The sequence below is a fragment of the Phyllosticta capitalensis genome (assembly GCF_038381095.1).
Source record: "Phyllosticta capitalensis strain CBS 128856 chromosome Unknown BKA78scaffold_2, whole genome shotgun sequence".
In the NCBI taxonomy this organism is placed as follows: domain Eukaryota; kingdom Fungi; phylum Ascomycota; class Dothideomycetes; order Botryosphaeriales; family Phyllostictaceae; genus Phyllosticta; species Phyllosticta capitalensis.
In genome coordinates, this window is record NW_027117440.1 from 2,508,490 (window position 1) to 2,524,560 (window position 16,071).

A 16,071-nucleotide genomic window follows, 5' to 3' on the forward strand; every position below is an offset into this window, starting at 1 on the left:
CTGCGCTTCTTCGTTGTCCTTGGGGAGATCTCGGTTTGATTGGATCTGATGATATGTTGACACGAAGACTCCGCGGGCGATGATGAATGGGAGTCTCTGAAGCCTTGGGAACGTGCGCGTGGTGTTGAGGGGCAAAGAGCAGGCGGGGTAATGTGCTCAGGGCCCAAGGCTGAGACCAGATGTCAAACCCCTGCACATGTGCGGGAGGCCACCCTTTGTCTCTGGGAAGAGGCAATGGATTCACGTGGGAAAGAAGCAGTACTTAGCTCTCATGGATGAGAATAGAGCTTCACAAAGGCCTTGACCAGCTTTCACTCGTTGGAGCACGTCATGCCCGGGCGCTGAAGTGAAAAGTGTCTTGCTTTCTATATGAAGACCCTGACCCCGTATGCACAGCTTCAAATATGCCCGACCAGCAGACCACCCTTCCCCTACTCAACGCTCTTGGTTTGGCCGTCAGCCTCACCAGAGTTGACCTTCTTTCCCGTCTTCTTGATGGTGTTCAGGACAGTATCGTAGTCGAGCGAATCAGCAGCGACGACTTCGGCGGTTTGCGACTCGAGCGAAATGTTGTGCGACTTGACACCTGCGGGGTCATGGTAATTAGGAGGGCTTGTTGACAGAAGACAGAGGACTCGTTTGAGAGTCGTGGAAAAGGTGGAAGATGGGAATCTGAATTTCAGGGTCGACATACCGTCAAGCTTCTTCAGAACACGGTCGATGGCACCAGAGCAGCCGCTGCAGCTCATGGTGACGTTGAACTTGTAGACGTGCTCAGACATGGTGGTGAATTGACGAGGAGAGAGTGTTGTTGGTGCTAGGTGGCGTCGGGCGTTTTGTTTCTGGGTAGAGCAGGTTGGTGTGGTCGATGGGAGGTTGGAGACGAAGATGTGGAGGATCTAGGAGTGTGGAGAAGGAGGGTCTTTTGAAAGAGGGAGAGGATGTTGGCTTACGGAGTTTATAAGCGTGCTCGGAGTTCCGCAAAGCGCGCGTTCTCTGAGACGAAGCGCACAAACGGCGCCCTCGCTTCCATGGTTTACAGCGTCATTACTGGCCTGTCATTGCCATGGCCAGCGTTCCTGAAACAAAAGTAGTCTGGTAAATGCAGAGCCCCTCCCCGTGTGGAGAAGTCCATGGTGATCGCACTGCGGCCTCGACGTTCCGCTGTCCCTGGCAAAAACGTCACCGCCCGACCGACGTGCCCCGCTATTTGTCCAACGCTTCGTGAGCCTTCAAGGACCGTAAACAACTTCCAGCCTGACAGGCCTTTTCTTGCCTGGGTGCTGCAAAATGGCGTCGTGCGTACCGCTCCCGCGAATCGTGTCAACAGCGCGACTGATCTTTACGCAGGAACATGCTCTATCTGCCGTTCAGGCGCTCCCACGCCGTGACCCTATCCAACGCCATAAAGCAGTACATTTCGAGCAAATATGACCAACATCCAGACATGTTCGCGGCCGACCTCGAGGCCATCGATTCCCTGCGATCCAGTGCCATCAACTCCATTGAGCCACATACAAGCGGGGTTCGGAAACTGCAGGCCTATGCTGCGCAGTTGGTATGGATAGGCGGAAAATTTCCAGTAGATGTATGTGGATGGATTTTGCGCTCAACCTGGCCCAGGACTCACCTTGTTCCAGATTGGCGTCGAATTCATGTGGTATCCTGCGCTGGGATACAACACACAACGGCCGGGTACAGTAATGCGCAAAGGCTGGGTCTAAGCAGCGCTGATCGTTTGAGAGCAGTATCTGAAAACAATGTCCGCTTCGAATTGGCCAACATTTTGTTCAATCTTGCCGCCATGTACTCGCAGCTCGCAACTTCCACGAACCGCACCACCTCCGACGGCCTGAAATTGGCCTGCAACTACTTTTGTCTCTCCGCGGGAGTGCTCTCGCACCTCAAGACCACCATAATACCCGACATGCGGACAGAACCACCCGAAGACATGGACACAATGACATTGGAAAGTCTTGAGCATCTCATGCTGGCGCAAGCGCAGGAATGCTTTTGGCAGAAGGCTGTAAAGGATGATATGAAGGACGCCATAATATCAAAGCTCGCCGCCAAAGTGTCAGATCTGTACGTCGCTGCGGGCGATTGGGGAATCAAGTCCAATGCCGTAAGTAGCGAGTGGATACATCATACAACCGCCAAGCACCACCACTTCGCCGCCGCCGCACAATTCAGGGCCGCGCTCGACTGTCTAGAAAAGCGCAAATATGGCGAGGAAGTAGCGCGACTACGAGACAGTCTAAATTGTGCGAATGAGGCCCTCAAGGAAGCTCGTTACATCAGCAAAGCGGTCCAAGGGGACTTGAATGGCCTCAAGAATAGGGTCACGGAAGACTTGAAACGCGCAGAAAAGGACAACGACATGATTTATCTCCGTAGGCCCAGCTTTGACTTGAAGACTGCGTGTAACTGACCCAATGAAACAGTGCCTGTACCTCCCAAGTCCGAGCTCAAGACTCTTGATCGTGCGAGTATGGTGGCCGCCAAAATCCCCAAGGAAGTTGCCGACCCCTTGTCGATGCTCGGGGACACTGGTGAGCTTGGAAGACCATTGTTCTCCAAGCTGGTGCCGTATTCCGTGTATGTAGCCGCTAGCATCTACGCCGACCGTCGAGACCGTTTGGTAAATAAGACTATAGATGAACTGGAAGATCTCACAGCACGGATACACGAGTACGTCATGGTTGCACTGCCACAATCATGGAGACTGAGCTCACACCTCGCAGGGTTTTAAAGTCCCTCAATCTGCCAGGATCTTTGCAAGCGTTGGAGAAGCCCCTGGGCCTACCACCGGGACTCGTGTCCCACGCGGAGGAAATTCGTCAACAGGGTGGCCTGGATCGCCTCTACCGGTCCATTGATGAGACGCAAAGCCTTAAGGAGTCAGATCGTGCCGTTTACCAAGAAGGAGTGGACCTGCTCCGAGGCGAAGCTGCCGAGGACGAGCGGGCACGCCGCAAGTACGGGACGGACCGCTGGACACGCGCGCCCTCGGCTGAAGCGGCCAAGAAGCTCTATGCACAGATCAGCGAGATTGAAGGCTACCTGAACAGCGCGGCCAATAGCGATGGCATCGTTCAGAACAAGCTGAAAGAGAACGAGTCCCTGATACGGCTGCTTAGCGGCACCGACCGGGATCTGGAGTCGTTTGTACCAAGCAGTCGACGGGTGACCATGACGGCGGAGGTCGAGCGGGAAGCTAGCAAGCTGCGAGGATGCCTGAATGAAGTGGCGCGGTTAGAGAGCCGACGAAAGAGGAGTATTGAGGCTCTGAAGGTGCAGGCAAAGCAGGATGACATCAGTAAGTCCTGTCTGTCCCTTTTCCGGAACCGTTTTCTCGAACCCTGGAAAATTCTGACAACAGGACCACAGCACCCTCGTTGCTGTCAGAGACTGCCCGTCTCGAAAGGGCTTATCCTATGCAACCCATCGAAGCGATCCAATTCGAAGACCTCTTCAGCACACACCTCTCGGAGCAGTGGGACCCTGAAACAAGCAAGCTCCTCTCCTCAGAATCCTCGTCACAATCAACCCTCATATCGCGCCTCACGGCGGCCAATGCTGCCTTCAACGCAGCGCGTGCCCCCAGCACCAACAAATCGTCCTCGGACCGCGAGGCGGCACTCCAGAAGCTGGAAAACGCCTACTTCAAATACAAGGAGGTCATCTCGAACCTGGACGTGGGGCGCAAGTTTTACAACGACCTGGCCAAGGTAGTAGGCCGCTTCCGCGAAGATGCGCGCGCCTTTACATACGCGCGACGCGCCGAGGCGGCGGGCTTCGAACGCGACATCGTCGAGGGCATGGAAGGCTTGGTGATTCGCGAGGAGGGTCGCCGACGCGAGGAGCAGCTCAAAGGCGAGCGAGACAGGCAGGTCCGCGCAAGCATGCTCGCTGGACAGCCCATCTCGTCGTTCAGCACCGGCGATGCTTCTCCACAGCAGCAACCTCTGCCTCCTGGCAGCGGCACGGCAACACCTCTGCCAGCACCGACGCCCACGCGCGCCAGCTTCGTCGACGGTGTGCAGGCCGGCGTCGTGTCCGGCGCTGGAGGAGCCCCCGCTGCCGGTCCTCCGACCAACGGCATGTGGTCGCCCGAGATGGGCATCCGCTTCGGTGGTGGACCCCCTGGTGGCGCAGCATCTCAACAGCCGCAGCAGCAGCAACAGCCACAGCCCCCTCCCAGTAGTGGCGCCGGCGCAGAAGCCCAGAATCGCACGTGGGACCCGAGCATGGGGCTCAAGTTTGGTTGAGGTCTGCCGCGCTAGCAGTTCGTGTGCGTGGGGCTGCCCTCGAGTGAAAGTGGTCCAGGGGGTGGCGGTGCTCTCATCATGTCTGCAAAGTAATCAACGGGTCGGGCCTGTCCCGTTATCTCTTCGTCACAGGTGGTTTCGTTCGGATGTCTCATTTGTTGACGGGGTGCGCGCGTGGTTCTTAGCATTTGCATAAGCGCGAATTTCATCCACCATGGCGTGTGAGCAAGCGAATTGGTTATTCATCACCGCAGAGAATATTTCAACTTGGGCTCTCTTTTGGTGAGACAAAGAATAAAGGGATGAGGGAGTGAGGGGATGGTTTGGTTCTGCGTACCCGACGATCAAGCTGCAAGGGCGCGAGATGGTGAGGCGGAATCGTCAAAGTTCAATTGTCGTGAGCTAGAGTCACCTTCCTACATGTCACGTTTGCGCCCTTTCAAAACGAATCCCCACAAACTCCAATGCAAAGCAGAGTTCTTGAGTGCTTCTTGGAATTGTCCTTCTACGCTCTCTCATCCGATTCCTTCAAGCCACGAGGCATTCCAATGCTCACTTCACACACGCAGCCGTTTTTGATGACTTCAAGGCTCCTCGTGTGCCGCGTGAACCATGTGGTCTTTGTTGGCAGAGTTGACATTCCTTTAGCCACCAACTGCAGGCCCTTACTGTCACTCCGTCTTGTAGCTTTACGATTGGTAGGCGCATTGGAATTTCTCGGTACCAAATGATCCGAGAGAAAGTAGATCGATTGGTGGTGTCTCGCCGACGTTTAACCTCACAGCAGTCAAGGGGTAAGCGATGGGGTGGAAGCTGCCGACCCTAGATTTTCTACTACATGTAGTTTGGTCTTCTAGCTGCTGACGGCCATGTAAGAGAATACTGTGCTCTACTACTGCGCGCAAGGATGCTGCGATGCTGCGAGACGACTAGAATCGACAGAGGCACAGTGGAGTTGGAATTCCATCGATAGTACGATGGCTTCCGCTCTCTTTCTTCTCGATCTCCTCTCCTCCCTCTACTTTGCTATTCGCAGACTGAAGCGACAGAACCAAGACGCAACTGCCCAGGAGAAAACTTCCGGACCTTCTATTCACAGTGTCAAGCGCGTAGGTAAGGGCGACGAAGGAAACTACCGTCACTCTCTTCTCTCAAGTGGAGTAGCAGACGTAGGAGGCTGAGATGGTGCGAAATTTTGTTTTGGCTTTTTCCTTGCTTCACACCAAAAGATCGACAACACCGAGCCAAAGGAGGGAGTCAAAGCGAGTGGAGTTGCGGAGGCTGGGTCGGGTCGGTCCTTCCTGTGCCTGGGGGATGCCAGAGAAGTAGTGCGGCATTTTTTTCTTCTTCCTCTAGCGTACTGATATCATCTGCTCTCCTCTGCTAAAATTTTGTGCCGACCCGGCGATGGCATGAGTATTGGATTCAAAGTGACGATGACCATCACGGGTGGGGCTGCAGAGTAAGACAGGTTCGGAGGGCAGTGGTTTGACAGACATGAAGGGTGAGGCGCAGGCGCAGGCGCAGGCCGCGGGATTATTGGACGATGATGTCGGCGCTGTGTGGCTGTGTAAACGGTAAGATAACCTAAGGCAAGGGACGACGACGGTTGACGGGTAGGGTTGAGCGACTTGTCGGGAACGCCAACGCAGACCTCAGCCGGGTTTCTATGGAGTTGCCGTAAGCACGTTGGGCAATGGTGCCCAGAAGTGCTCGGTTTTTTTGTTCAATTTGTGTGGATGTTCAATCTTCTTTTTTCGCAGAATGCGCAGCATGGAGAGCATTTGCTCAATCGGGTAACTAGATCTGATGGACGCACAGTCCTTCGCGTCGTTGGTCGCCCGGAGCGCAGCACGGCAGACGGTGATTGCAGGCGAGCGAGGACGGGAATGCCAGTCGTTGAGAAACCAAGAATCGGCCCATATACGCGTCAATGCATCATCGAGCGTGCATGTTGTGGTCCTTGGAAAGCTGAGGTGCTGTACACTGCCGAGTCAGGGGAATAAAGAAAGGTAAAGGTGGTGCGACCAGGGTAGCGGGCGGGAGGTTGAAGACAAGGGTACTAGCGGCTTGGCCTTTTGAATAAATGTCTGCCTGGAGGTATCGACTACGAGACGCGTCATCGCCAGGCTTTTGGCATTTGGAATTGGGCCATTTGGTTGGTTTGAGAGGCATGTGGTGGCTCGCACGGCAAATGTCTACTGCAAGAGAGTTCAGCCGGTGGGAGGTGTCGCGGAATTGGTCGCGGGGAATGAAGCTATTGTACGAGGGAGTCCGTATCAAAAAGCATGGTGTTGTTGATGATGTAATTCAGATGGAATGGCGAAAGAAAGGAAAAGGCATTTGAGTCTCACGTGGGGCAGCAAGGCTGAAACGGAGCCGAGTTGAAGCGGCGTGCACACTATTCCCGTAGTCTCTACCACGATTCGCACCACGACCACAAGTTGAAGTAGATTTGCTAAGAATAGATGGCTGCAACGGCGACGATCACCCGCCTGTGCCTTGAGTAGAAGTTGTAGAGAAATGCCTTGGACTCTGCCTCGGAGACTCGCTTGGCGGCGTCTTGTGTGGCAGTGCATGTAGTGCTAACTGTCGAGCAGTCAGAAAAGAGAACAATAGCCGACGAGTCAAACTCCCGATTCGCGTTTCAAGTTGAGCAGGCGACGGCGGAAAGCCTTTGACCTGCACAATGACGCCGTCGCGGTAGTCGTTGTAATGGAAGGTAGAGAAAAGTCGCGGCCCGTGTGTGCGTGTGGGAGAGAGGGTGGCCAGGGCAGCCACCTGCCACTGGCCACACCTGCCTGCACCTTGTGCCTTGCCGCCGTTAGGTTTGCCAGACAGACTCCTAAGAACAGGTCAATCTCCTCCGTCTTCACCTTCGCTTCAGCTTCAACCCATCACCAGTCCATCCATCCGCCTGCGTCTGCATCTGCATACGCGCCCGCGCAGTCTGTCGATTTCGGGCACCATATCTACATAACCGTCGCTAGGGCCCGCTCGGCCTAATTCATCGCCCGCCCGCCGCACTTTGTACTCTGCGGCCCCCACCGCCCACATCGCCCTCTACCTCTTCTTTCGCATCTCTCTCTCCGCAAATCGCAATTCCTGCCACCCCGACTATATTTGGCGCTTCTCGTGTGCCCCCGACCTGTCGCGCCAAAAGGCTTCATTGCCTTAAAGTCGCCTGCGCTGGCTGACTACGACTGCTCTCCCGCTCCCACCTTCTCAGCTGCTGCGCCCCCAGGCTGAGTCGCAAGGCCAACTTTCCACCATCGACTCCAACCAAGCATCGACTCCGCTATCCTCCGCTCCCGCCCTCCCCAGCCCAGTCGTCGCAAGCCCGGCCTGTCGTGTGCCTGTGCCTGTCCTGCGTACCGCTCCTCCCGCTCTCCGCCCAATCCGATTCCTCCATGGTCTGAGCTCATCCGCCAGACTCCAGGACATCCAGCCCGGCCGCAACCACACATCCCTCCCCCGACATCATGGACCCTCACCAGCGCGGCCGCTCGCCCTCGCAGGGTCACCAGCCTCATATAAGCCAGAATACTTCCCCTTCGCCACACGCCGGATACCAAAACGTCACTGGCCTTGGCCTCGACGGTGCTTCGCTGGTGCCTGATTATAACCAACCTACGACCTTTGACCAGTCCAACAACTCTTCTTTCGATCATCTTTCACCCAACTATCTGTCGCCCACCCAGTCCCAATACCCTCCGCAGTCGGACATTTCCAACAGTTTCCTACAACCCCAAGGCCTGCCCTCCAACGCCGCAAGCCCTCAATTCGGACCACAAACCACCATTTATCCTCAGGACAACCTGGGTCTAGGAGATCAGACCGCGGACAACGGGGGATTCAACGCGCAGGGCTTTCAGAACAACGGATTAGGGGCCTCATCAGTCGATCCTTCCATCCTGCTTGACCACCAAATCAGCGGCCAACAATTGCATGACCAGTCCATTGACCCTACCAGCCTCATGAACCAGATGTCTACCGCGGCGCACTCCCCCACTCCGCCCCATCTCCTCCAGGGAGACATGCGCCACTCGAGCAACAGCCCGCATGCATCACCAAGCATTGGTCAAGGTGCCTTTACTCCATCGGGCCATTCGCGACAGCAGTCGCTAGATCCGAGTGCGGCGTTTGGTCACCAAAACGAGTGGCACGGAATGCAATTTAGAGGTCACCGGAGAGCGCCATCAGACACCTACTCGGACGTATCTTCTTCTGCTCATCCGTCGCCATATCTTGGCAACAACGAAGGTTTCGACGACAACAATGCGTCGCCATTGCTCGGAGCGCAACAGGATCCCATGTTCCACGATGTTCTTAGTTTTGGTCAGTTTTCGCTGTCAGACAACCAGGCCGGAATTAGCCCTGGCCATAGTCCGGCCATATCGCCGCGCCTAATGCCCCAGCAGCAGCAACTGCCCGCCTTCACGGCTTCAAATAACTATGGATTGGCACCCATCATGAGCAATCGCAACGACGGCATGGACATGTTTCCTGGAGCTGGCCAGGAGCCCTTCCCGGCGTTGAGCAACGACAATCCCCAAGACTATGGCGCATCGGATCAAATGTCTCCTCCCGAAATCAACATTGACTTTGCACCACCCTCGAGGCAGCAGAGCTTCGAACCGCCCAAGCCTGATAACTCCGCAAATGCGCTCAGTCCTCCGGATCGCAGTAGGTTTACCAGAATTCTTAATGAAGGCCAAGACTAATAACAACAATTAGATCGCTCGCGCAATAGAATGCGCGCGAAATCAGATCCCTTCAGCAGTGCCAGCATGCGTGCTGGGCAGCCTGCGAGCCCGCCGTCCGACGCTTCATCTCTGCATCCCGACGCTGCAAAGCTATCCGTTTCCCGTCCGTCAACTCCTGGCGGCTTGGGGAAACAGTCTCGCCGATCTTCGACTTCCAGTATCCCGCATCGTGACTACATGCTTGGCCTCGCCGATCCGAATCGCCCGAATCCAGCTAATCCCGCGTCTGGAGCTTCAAGCCCTGGCGGCCACAGCGAAACTTCTGCGACTCCTTCCGTCACTGGTTCTAAGCGCACCCAGAAGCATCCCGCCACATTCCAATGCTCTCTATGTCCTAAGAGATTTACCCGCGCGTACAATCTTCGCTCCCACTTGCGCACTCACACCGACGAGCGTCCATTTGTGTGCAGTGTCTGCGGCAAAGCATTCGCTCGTCAACATGACCGCAAACGACACGAAGGTCTACACAGCGGCGAGAAGAAATTTGTCTGTCGAGGTGCTCTCAAAGATGGAAATTCGTGGGGTTGCTCGCGACGCTTTGCGCGCGCAGATGCTCTTGGTCGTCACTTTAGGAGTGAAGCCGGACGCGTGTGCATCAGGCCATTGCTAGAAGAAGAAGCGGCCGAGAAGGGTTGGGATGTCCCAGGATTATCTTCTCAATCTCAACAACAACCGGGAATGGAGCATTTCAATCCCATGATGCAGCCTGGGCAGCCACAGGGCCTGGGTATGATGATGCCCCAGTACCCGCAAGGTTCGCCATATGATCCGTCCGGCCAGCAGCCGGGCTTGGGCGTTGCGCATGGTGGACCCATGATGGGCTTCACACTCCCCCAGTCGCTGCTTCAACAATACCCAGCGCTGGCCGGTATACAATGGGACGCTCTACCATCTAGCAACAACGACGACAACATCGATGACGACGCCATCAGTGGGCGGAGCAGCTTTGATGCGCAAAGCTCCGGCGGCGACATGTACGACGACAACAGCTGGCGCACCGAGCAAACGCTGAGCGATTACGATGGACGAGGAGGATGAGCTTGTTCTACGGCACGGACTTGATCGTCGAATTCCCGTCCGCCCATGCAGCCAGGAACAGTGCGTACCTGGCAGACGCATAAATGATCGCCGTGGGGGCGGCTCCAAATGAACGACGCGGCGCCCAGCCCACTTACCGCCCCTGCGGACGTCAGTACCAACCCCAGACACAGTATACCTCGTGTCATGTGTTGACGGATGAGACGAGTCATTCTTTGCGACTCTGGTCTGGCACTTGGACATTTTCAGATGGAGTCTTGGCCTGTCTCAGATTTTTCTTTCTCTACATCCTCTTTGTTGATTTGTTTTTACACGCGTCACGACTCCTTCTCTTCTTGATAGTGGAGCTCTGTTTCTGTTACATTTCTACGCTTCTGCACTCCATGCCTGTTGAGAGAGATACCAAATCTTGCTTTAGCCTGAAGTGCCCCTTCCATGTCTCATTCCTTGCCTTCTCATAGCTCCTCGATGACCTCGCGTTTTGCTTTTGGCTGCCCTACTGTGTTCTGCTGAAAGGTTTGTTCCTGGCGATCGACCAATGATTAGAATTTGTCATTTGGCGCAATCATTCTCAAGCGGAGGACTTGAAGGACGGGTTAGGCGTCCGGACAACAAACGTGGCGAATCAAACTTGCTGGCTGCTAAACGGTTTGGCGTGCCTTGCCCTACCTGTCCCATTCCATCTTTACATTGGCATAACTTCCCTCCATGATTCTTTCGCGATATATATACTCCAACGAAACGTCACTTCCCGAGAGACATCAGAGGCGACGACGTCGCCTAGTCATACACCTCCCTGCCCTGTCTTACACTTTGTGTGAGCCCATAGACCGTGCCTTTCCTATAGCCATACATCTCTTTATTGGTTCGATTCTCCTGGCTGCTTCCCGCGTCTTTTCTCCTGACAACCCTCAATCGCAAGCCAAGCTTTTCGTCTTCGTTTTGTTTCGGATGCGGTTGGTTGGTTTTGTTTTCGCGGCGACGACGACGACCAACAAGCCGTCGTCAGCGCGAGGCAAGGCAAAGCAGCTAGCTGGGCTGCTGCAGGGCTCGAGCGTCCGGGGTCGACGAGCTCGTTCGTGTTCAATCTCGAATTTCTTTCTTGGGACCTCCTCGTCTTCTTTCGCTTCGTCTCTGGGCTTTTTCATTGCTCCTCGTTCTTTGATCGCGTCTGGAGCGACGACAAATCATAGATGATACAGACGGAGAGATGGGATGGTCGAGAGGGAACGTACAGGAAGGACACGGAAGAGTGGGTGGTAGGTGGATTCGTGGACGTATGAAACGGACAGACTGGTGTGGTGTCAATCCTACGTAGAACAAGAAGCAATTTGACGGAATCCAGATCGTTGTCAGCTTCATCAGAGTCATTTGGGTTGCTGTAGTCATCGCCATTTTGGATACTTGCTAGTAGGGTCCTTGCCGTCTCCCTGAGGCTTGCCTGTTTCCACGCAGCTCATTCGTCGAGCCATTCGCCCACATCACCTTGCCACATTAATGGCTCTTGTCCAGACGTCTTAGCATGTCGACCGGTCGAGACCACTTGCTGGCGCCTCTCCACGAGCACTGGCTGTTAACACGCTTTGTACTCCCATGTTGACATCGTAAATCATTCGTACCTGGAAACACGCCAGGCACCCCCCAAAAGACCCTCCCACCGCTGGCCGGCGCTATTTAGTGTCGTCTTCTCCGCTCATAGCCTCCCGGAGATATAGCAGCTTCCTTCCTGGCCGATCCCAGAACCATTGTTTGTCTCCCCTTCCTTGGCCTCGTCGTCGGCTTCAGAGTACCCGCCTTGGAAATGTGTCGACATATCTTGAGATTTGTGGACGTGTTTGCGGAAAGAGGGATGGAGAGCTGTGCCTTCTCGAAGCGCGTGCGTGTCCTGTAGGGAATCAGAGAGAGAGAGAGAGAGAAGTTGTGGCGCGAGAGATTGAACAAAGTCGGCAATGGACGTCGAGTGACCGTCTGCTCGCTGCCATTTGACATTGCTGTGGCCGTTGCGCATCTGGCTGAAGGCTGCTTGTGCATGCTCCTAGTGTCTCTTCAGCATGTGTGCTTAGCCAGGTCCGTGGGAAAGCAGGCAGGCAGGCAGGTAGGTATCAGCGGAGGCTGTGATGGGCGAGAGGGCAGCAGCTGGACTTGGCCTTCAGGTGAGCGCGCGAGTGAAGGTGGCGCAAAAAGGGCTGCTGGGAATAGAGCGTCATCAGAGGCGTTTGTGAGATGCTTTCTGGGGTGTTTGCAACATGCCACCACCCGTGCGATAGAAGTGAGTGGGCGAGCAAGTGGACGAGCTGGCGGGCTTGGATTGATGAAGAGGTTAGCTGCAGGAGTCGACATCAGAAACACTGTAGCTCACCTTTCCATGCACAGCTCTGTGCTTTGTTTGCCTCTCGTGCCTCAAATCAAGCTTTGCTACGCATCTCCACGCTTTGTCAACACTGGATATTCTGCACACGTAGAGCCGTCCACTGAAGCGCAAACGCCCACAACTCAATTTCTTCCTCAAGCGCCCGCATGTAGCGAACGGCTCAATGAAAAAATGAGACAAAAAGGTCGCATCAGCCCCCGGTAGTGCTAAAGGAGCGACACAGTGAGGTCGCACGCGTGGGCAAGCCCAGAGGCGGCGGTCCTCGAGATTCAAAAAGTGAGCAATCAAAGAATTGAGGCCGTAGCCTCGGTTCAGTGATTAAACTAAACAGAACACTGGAGGAGAGAAGCGGTGTCAGTAAGGTGGAGTGGGTCGAGTGGAGGGAGGGAGCGTGGGAACTCACGATACTACACTTGATCTAAGCCAAATGGCAAAGAGTGGTGAAGAGGAAAGGAAAGGAGCGGAGTGGGCGCGAAGATGGGAGGGTTTATATAGTGCCGGGTGTGATCTGGCGGCGCGTCCGGATCATCGTCGGCTACTGGCAGATGGAGCCTGGAGGGAGGGGGTGCTCGAATGGGAAGGAGGCGGGTCGGTGCATGGCGGTTGGAGGCAGGCGGTGGCCGAAAGGGAAAGAAGCCCCTGGGTTTCTGGCGGTGGGAGGGAGGTGACGCTCGAATGAGACTGCTGGGGTGATCCACTTCCTTCTAGTCTTCTAGGTATGTCATTCTTCCACCCTCAGCTGCTTGGACGTGGCTATAAACAATGCAAGATTGGAGACCCAAGTGTCAAACATCAAATAACTTGATTCCACACCACACCGTGTTGACTATGTGGATAGTAAAGCCATATCGTCCCAAATGCTTTTGACCCCAGTACCAAACGCCTCTACTTCTTATAATCACAGCCTGAAGCCACCGACACCACGCGAGCCTTGCTGCGCGTCCTTGACCTGCTTGCCCTCGACATCCGTCATCTCGCCCTTCTTGCCAATGACCTTGACGCCGCCCTTCTTCAGGTCGCTCACCACCTCCCGCCTGTCCTTCGCGCTCTTGCTCTCCTTCTTCGCACCTGGCGCACCCGCGCTCGCCTTCTTTGTGCGCTCCTTTTCTCTCCTGCGCCGGCGGAGCTTCTCTTCGCGCGACATCTCCTCTTTGGCAACGGGCATGCCGCCCTTGGTGACAACCTCGCCTTGAGCACGCTCCTCGCCCGCCGCGTACACTTCCTGCGGCGCCAGCGCGCTGCTGCCACCAATGTCGCCACCTGCCGACGGCCGCGCGTCCTCCATGCTAATGGTTGGCGCGTCGGTGCGAATCTCGAGGCTGGCCGACGCCGGCTTGGGTTTGTGGTGCCATGACGACAGAGCGTCGAGCTTGCCGCAGACGTCGCGCCAGAGTGCCTCAATCGAGGCGTGCTCCTTTTTGAGCTTCTCGTCACGCGGGTCGACGTAGTTGGGGTCGTTCTTGCGCAGCAAATCTTCCTCGTACTCTTCCGCCAAACTCTTTTGCGCCTTCGTGTCGTCCAGCTCGAACCGGCCGCGGCGCGTGGGGCCTGTCGCCAGATCGTCGGGGCGCCGGCGAATCACTTCGTCAAACTCACGCGCCAGGATGCGACGTTTGATGAGGGACTCAATGTCTTCGCTCACTTCGGCTGTGATGACGGGGACGGGCTTGCCGGTGCGCTCAAAGTCGAGCTCTTCCTCGAGCACCGAGTTCATGGGCCGGTCTGCTGCCTTGGCTTCACCAGACAGCGTCCATTGCCGCTTCGCAACGTTTTGCGCTTCGAGACGGCGAATTTCCTCCTGAAGCTTGGCTTGACGGCGCTCATGGGTGGACTTGCGCGACTTGGGATCAGCGTCGTCGACAGAGCTGAGATCAGAGGCGTCATCTGCGTCGGATTCGTCAAACAGATCGCGATGAGCCGCGGCCATGTTGCGCTCGATATCCTCGTCCTTGGGCGCTTCGGGTTTCTTGTAGCCAGCGGGGAAGTTGTGCGGATTCGGGCGACCCTTCTTGTTCTTCCGGGCCTTTTGTGCAGGCGGCGCAAAAAAGTCGGAGTACATGACATTGTTTGCGTTGCCCAAATCCAAATCTCCCATGCCGTCCATGTCTCCCTCCTCGAGGAGGTCGTCATCCATGCCGTCGTCACTTGCGCCCTCTGGTGCGTTGAGATCCATGTTGCCGAATGTGGGGCCATCTTCTTCGTCTTCACTGCTCTCCGCGTCGTCGTCCTCATCCTCATTCTTTTGAATTTTCTTGGAAGCCCTTGCGACCAAGGAATCGGGGTTCGATGGATCCTCGCCCCAATTGATGTCCTCGTCCTCGTCATCTTCTTCGTCCTCGCCGCGTCGGTCTTGTTGTTCGAGAAGCTCAGACTGGCGGTTAAAGTCGTCGATGGAGAAGAAGCCATCGTTGAGGCCGTTCGGGTCGGGGACGTATTCCTCGGCAGGCTCATCCTCTTCAGAATCGCCCTCCACATCTTCCTCGTCAAAATCGTCGCGATCCATGTCTATGTCTTCCTCTTCTGATCCCTCATCCTCGGTGTGGTACGTCGGTTCGGCATCGCCTTCTTCATCAGATACATCTTCGCCCTCGACTTCCCAATCCACGCCTTCTTCTCCCAGATCGCTGCCATCGGATTCTTCCCCGTCTTCCTCGTCCGAAGAGCCAACCTCAAAACCGTCGGCGCCGAAGCTAACCGACTTGATGTTCTTTTCGGGGTATTCGTTGAGACCACCATCCTTGGGCAGGACGTCAGGCAGGTCACGCTCAACCTCAGCCCTGGTGGCGTCGATAACTCTCTTGGACTGTTCCCAAATCTGCTGAAGGCCAAAGCCATCCAAGTGCACCTTCTTCAAATGCAAGACAGGGCCATCCTCGTCATCGGCCTCGCCTCTTTTTCTCTTCTTGCGCAACTCCTGCTGGCGTTTGGACTGGGTTTCGCTGACGCCCGAGGCCAACGGATCGAGCAAGTGCTTTGCGAGAGAGAGGGTGGCATTGTGTAGGGCGGAGGTAGGCTGGAGAAAATCGTGCGGGGATGCGGAAAGCGCGGCGACCAGAGCCTGAGCAGCGGTCGAGTTTGTGTCAGACACGGGCGGGTGTGCTGATTGGGCGGAGAGAGTGTGCGAGGAGCTGGAGCCGGTGGGGGAGAAGGAGATGGTGGCCATTTTGGTGCGCTGAGCCACGCGCCGTTGCAGTGGAGATGCAGTTGGGATGTTCAGTGTGCTTTGCGCGTCGAAAAATTTAGGGCGAATGCCAAGGCGGGCGGAGGTGCGGCGCTCTCCAGCGGAACAGGGCGCGGAATTCCGCGTCCGACTGCGCGACAATTGGTCCGCGCGTAATCATAATGACAGTAAGCCGGCCATGCCCGTCCAAAAAAAAAAAAAAAAAAAAAAGTTGTCCACAACGTCAACACTGCCCCCGTCCAACGTCGCAATCACAGGTGGGTCTCACCATCAACCTCGAGGATAATGGTTTCTCGTTATTGATACTACTACGCAAGAGGCCGGCGCCGCCTGGGGTATTATGAGCCCTGTGAGCCCTATTGACGATTGGACAGCAAAATGCATTAGCGCGCAGACGGCGGCCGGTGAAGACAGACAATGGTTTCATGGATCATTCGCAAAAGG

General features: G+C 55.7%; 5 protein-coding genes across 5 annotated transcripts; 2 read left to right on the top strand and 3 right to left on the bottom strand.

The window, feature by feature from the left end:
• Positions 1-331: 331 nt before the first annotated feature.
• Positions 332-1,208, bottom strand: BKA78DRAFT_341270 (putative iron/copper transporter Atx1). The gene is made up of 2 exons (XM_066890344.1): positions 695-1,208; positions 332-586 (listed from the first exon to the last, which is right to left on the bottom strand). The coding sequence occupies exons 1-2, from the start codon at positions 780-782 to the stop codon at positions 432-434; spliced, it is 243 nt and encodes an 80-aa protein (XP_066748145.1). The 5' UTR covers positions 783-1,208; the 3' UTR covers positions 332-431.
• Positions 1,209-1,290: 82 nt separating this feature from the next.
• BKA78DRAFT_350173 (pH-response regulator protein-like protein palA/RIM20) lies at positions 1,291-4,271 on the top strand (the record flags this gene model as incomplete). The annotated part of the gene is made up of 7 exons (XM_066890938.1): positions 1,291-1,295; positions 1,351-1,588; positions 1,641-1,695; positions 1,749-2,393; positions 2,445-2,691; positions 2,745-3,319; positions 3,391-4,271. 7 exons carry the CDS (start codon positions 1,291-1,293, stop codon positions 4,269-4,271), a joined length of 2,646 nt encoding a protein of 881 aa, XP_066748146.1.
• Positions 4,272-7,302: 3,031 nt separating this feature from the next.
• Positions 7,303-10,429, top strand: BKA78DRAFT_83455 (uncharacterized protein). The gene is made up of 2 exons (XM_066893833.1): positions 7,303-8,957; positions 9,009-10,429. Exons 1-2 carry the CDS (start codon positions 7,754-7,756, stop codon positions 10,073-10,075), a joined length of 2,271 nt encoding a protein of 756 aa, XP_066748147.1. The 5' UTR covers positions 7,303-7,753; the 3' UTR covers positions 10,076-10,429.
• Positions 10,430-11,754: 1,325 nt separating this feature from the next.
• Positions 11,755-12,083, bottom strand: BKA78DRAFT_365483 (uncharacterized protein; the record flags this gene model as incomplete). The annotated part of the gene is made up of 1 exon (XM_066892549.1): positions 11,755-12,083. The coding sequence occupies one exon, from the start codon at positions 12,081-12,083 to the stop codon at positions 11,769-11,771; it is 315 nt and encodes a 104-aa protein (XP_066748148.1). The 3' UTR covers positions 11,755-11,768.
• Positions 12,084-13,344: 1,261 nt separating this feature from the next.
• On the bottom strand, positions 13,345-15,609 carry BKA78DRAFT_246189 (U3 small nucleolar ribonucleoprotein complex, subunit Mpp10; the record flags this gene model as incomplete). Its single annotated transcript, XM_066884189.1, has 2 exons — positions 13,345-15,153; positions 15,196-15,609. 2 exons carry the CDS (start codon positions 15,607-15,609, stop codon positions 13,345-13,347), a joined length of 2,223 nt encoding a protein of 740 aa, XP_066748149.1.
• Between the last annotated feature and the right edge of the window lie 462 nt (positions 15,610-16,071).

What these genes read in the sequence shown, in the direction of transcription:
- BKA78DRAFT_341270 (XM_066890344.1), bottom strand. Translation starts at nt 782, where the DNA reads ATGTCTGAGCACGTCTACAAGTTCAACGTCACCATGAGCTGCAGCGGC. An exon ending in TGTTCTGAAGAAGCTTGACG is followed by an intron (nt 587 to 694) that starts GTATGTCGACCC and finishes ATGACCCCGCAG; the next exon opens with GTGTCAAGTCGCACAACATT.
- BKA78DRAFT_83455 (XM_066893833.1), top strand. Translation starts at nt 7,754, where the DNA reads ATGGACCCTCACCAGCGCGGCCGCTCGCCCTCGCAGGGTCACCAGCCT. An exon ending in GCTCAGTCCTCCGGATCGCA is followed by an intron (nt 8,958 to 9,008) that starts GTAGGTTTACCA and finishes AACAACAATTAG; the next exon opens with ATCGCTCGCGCAATAGAATG.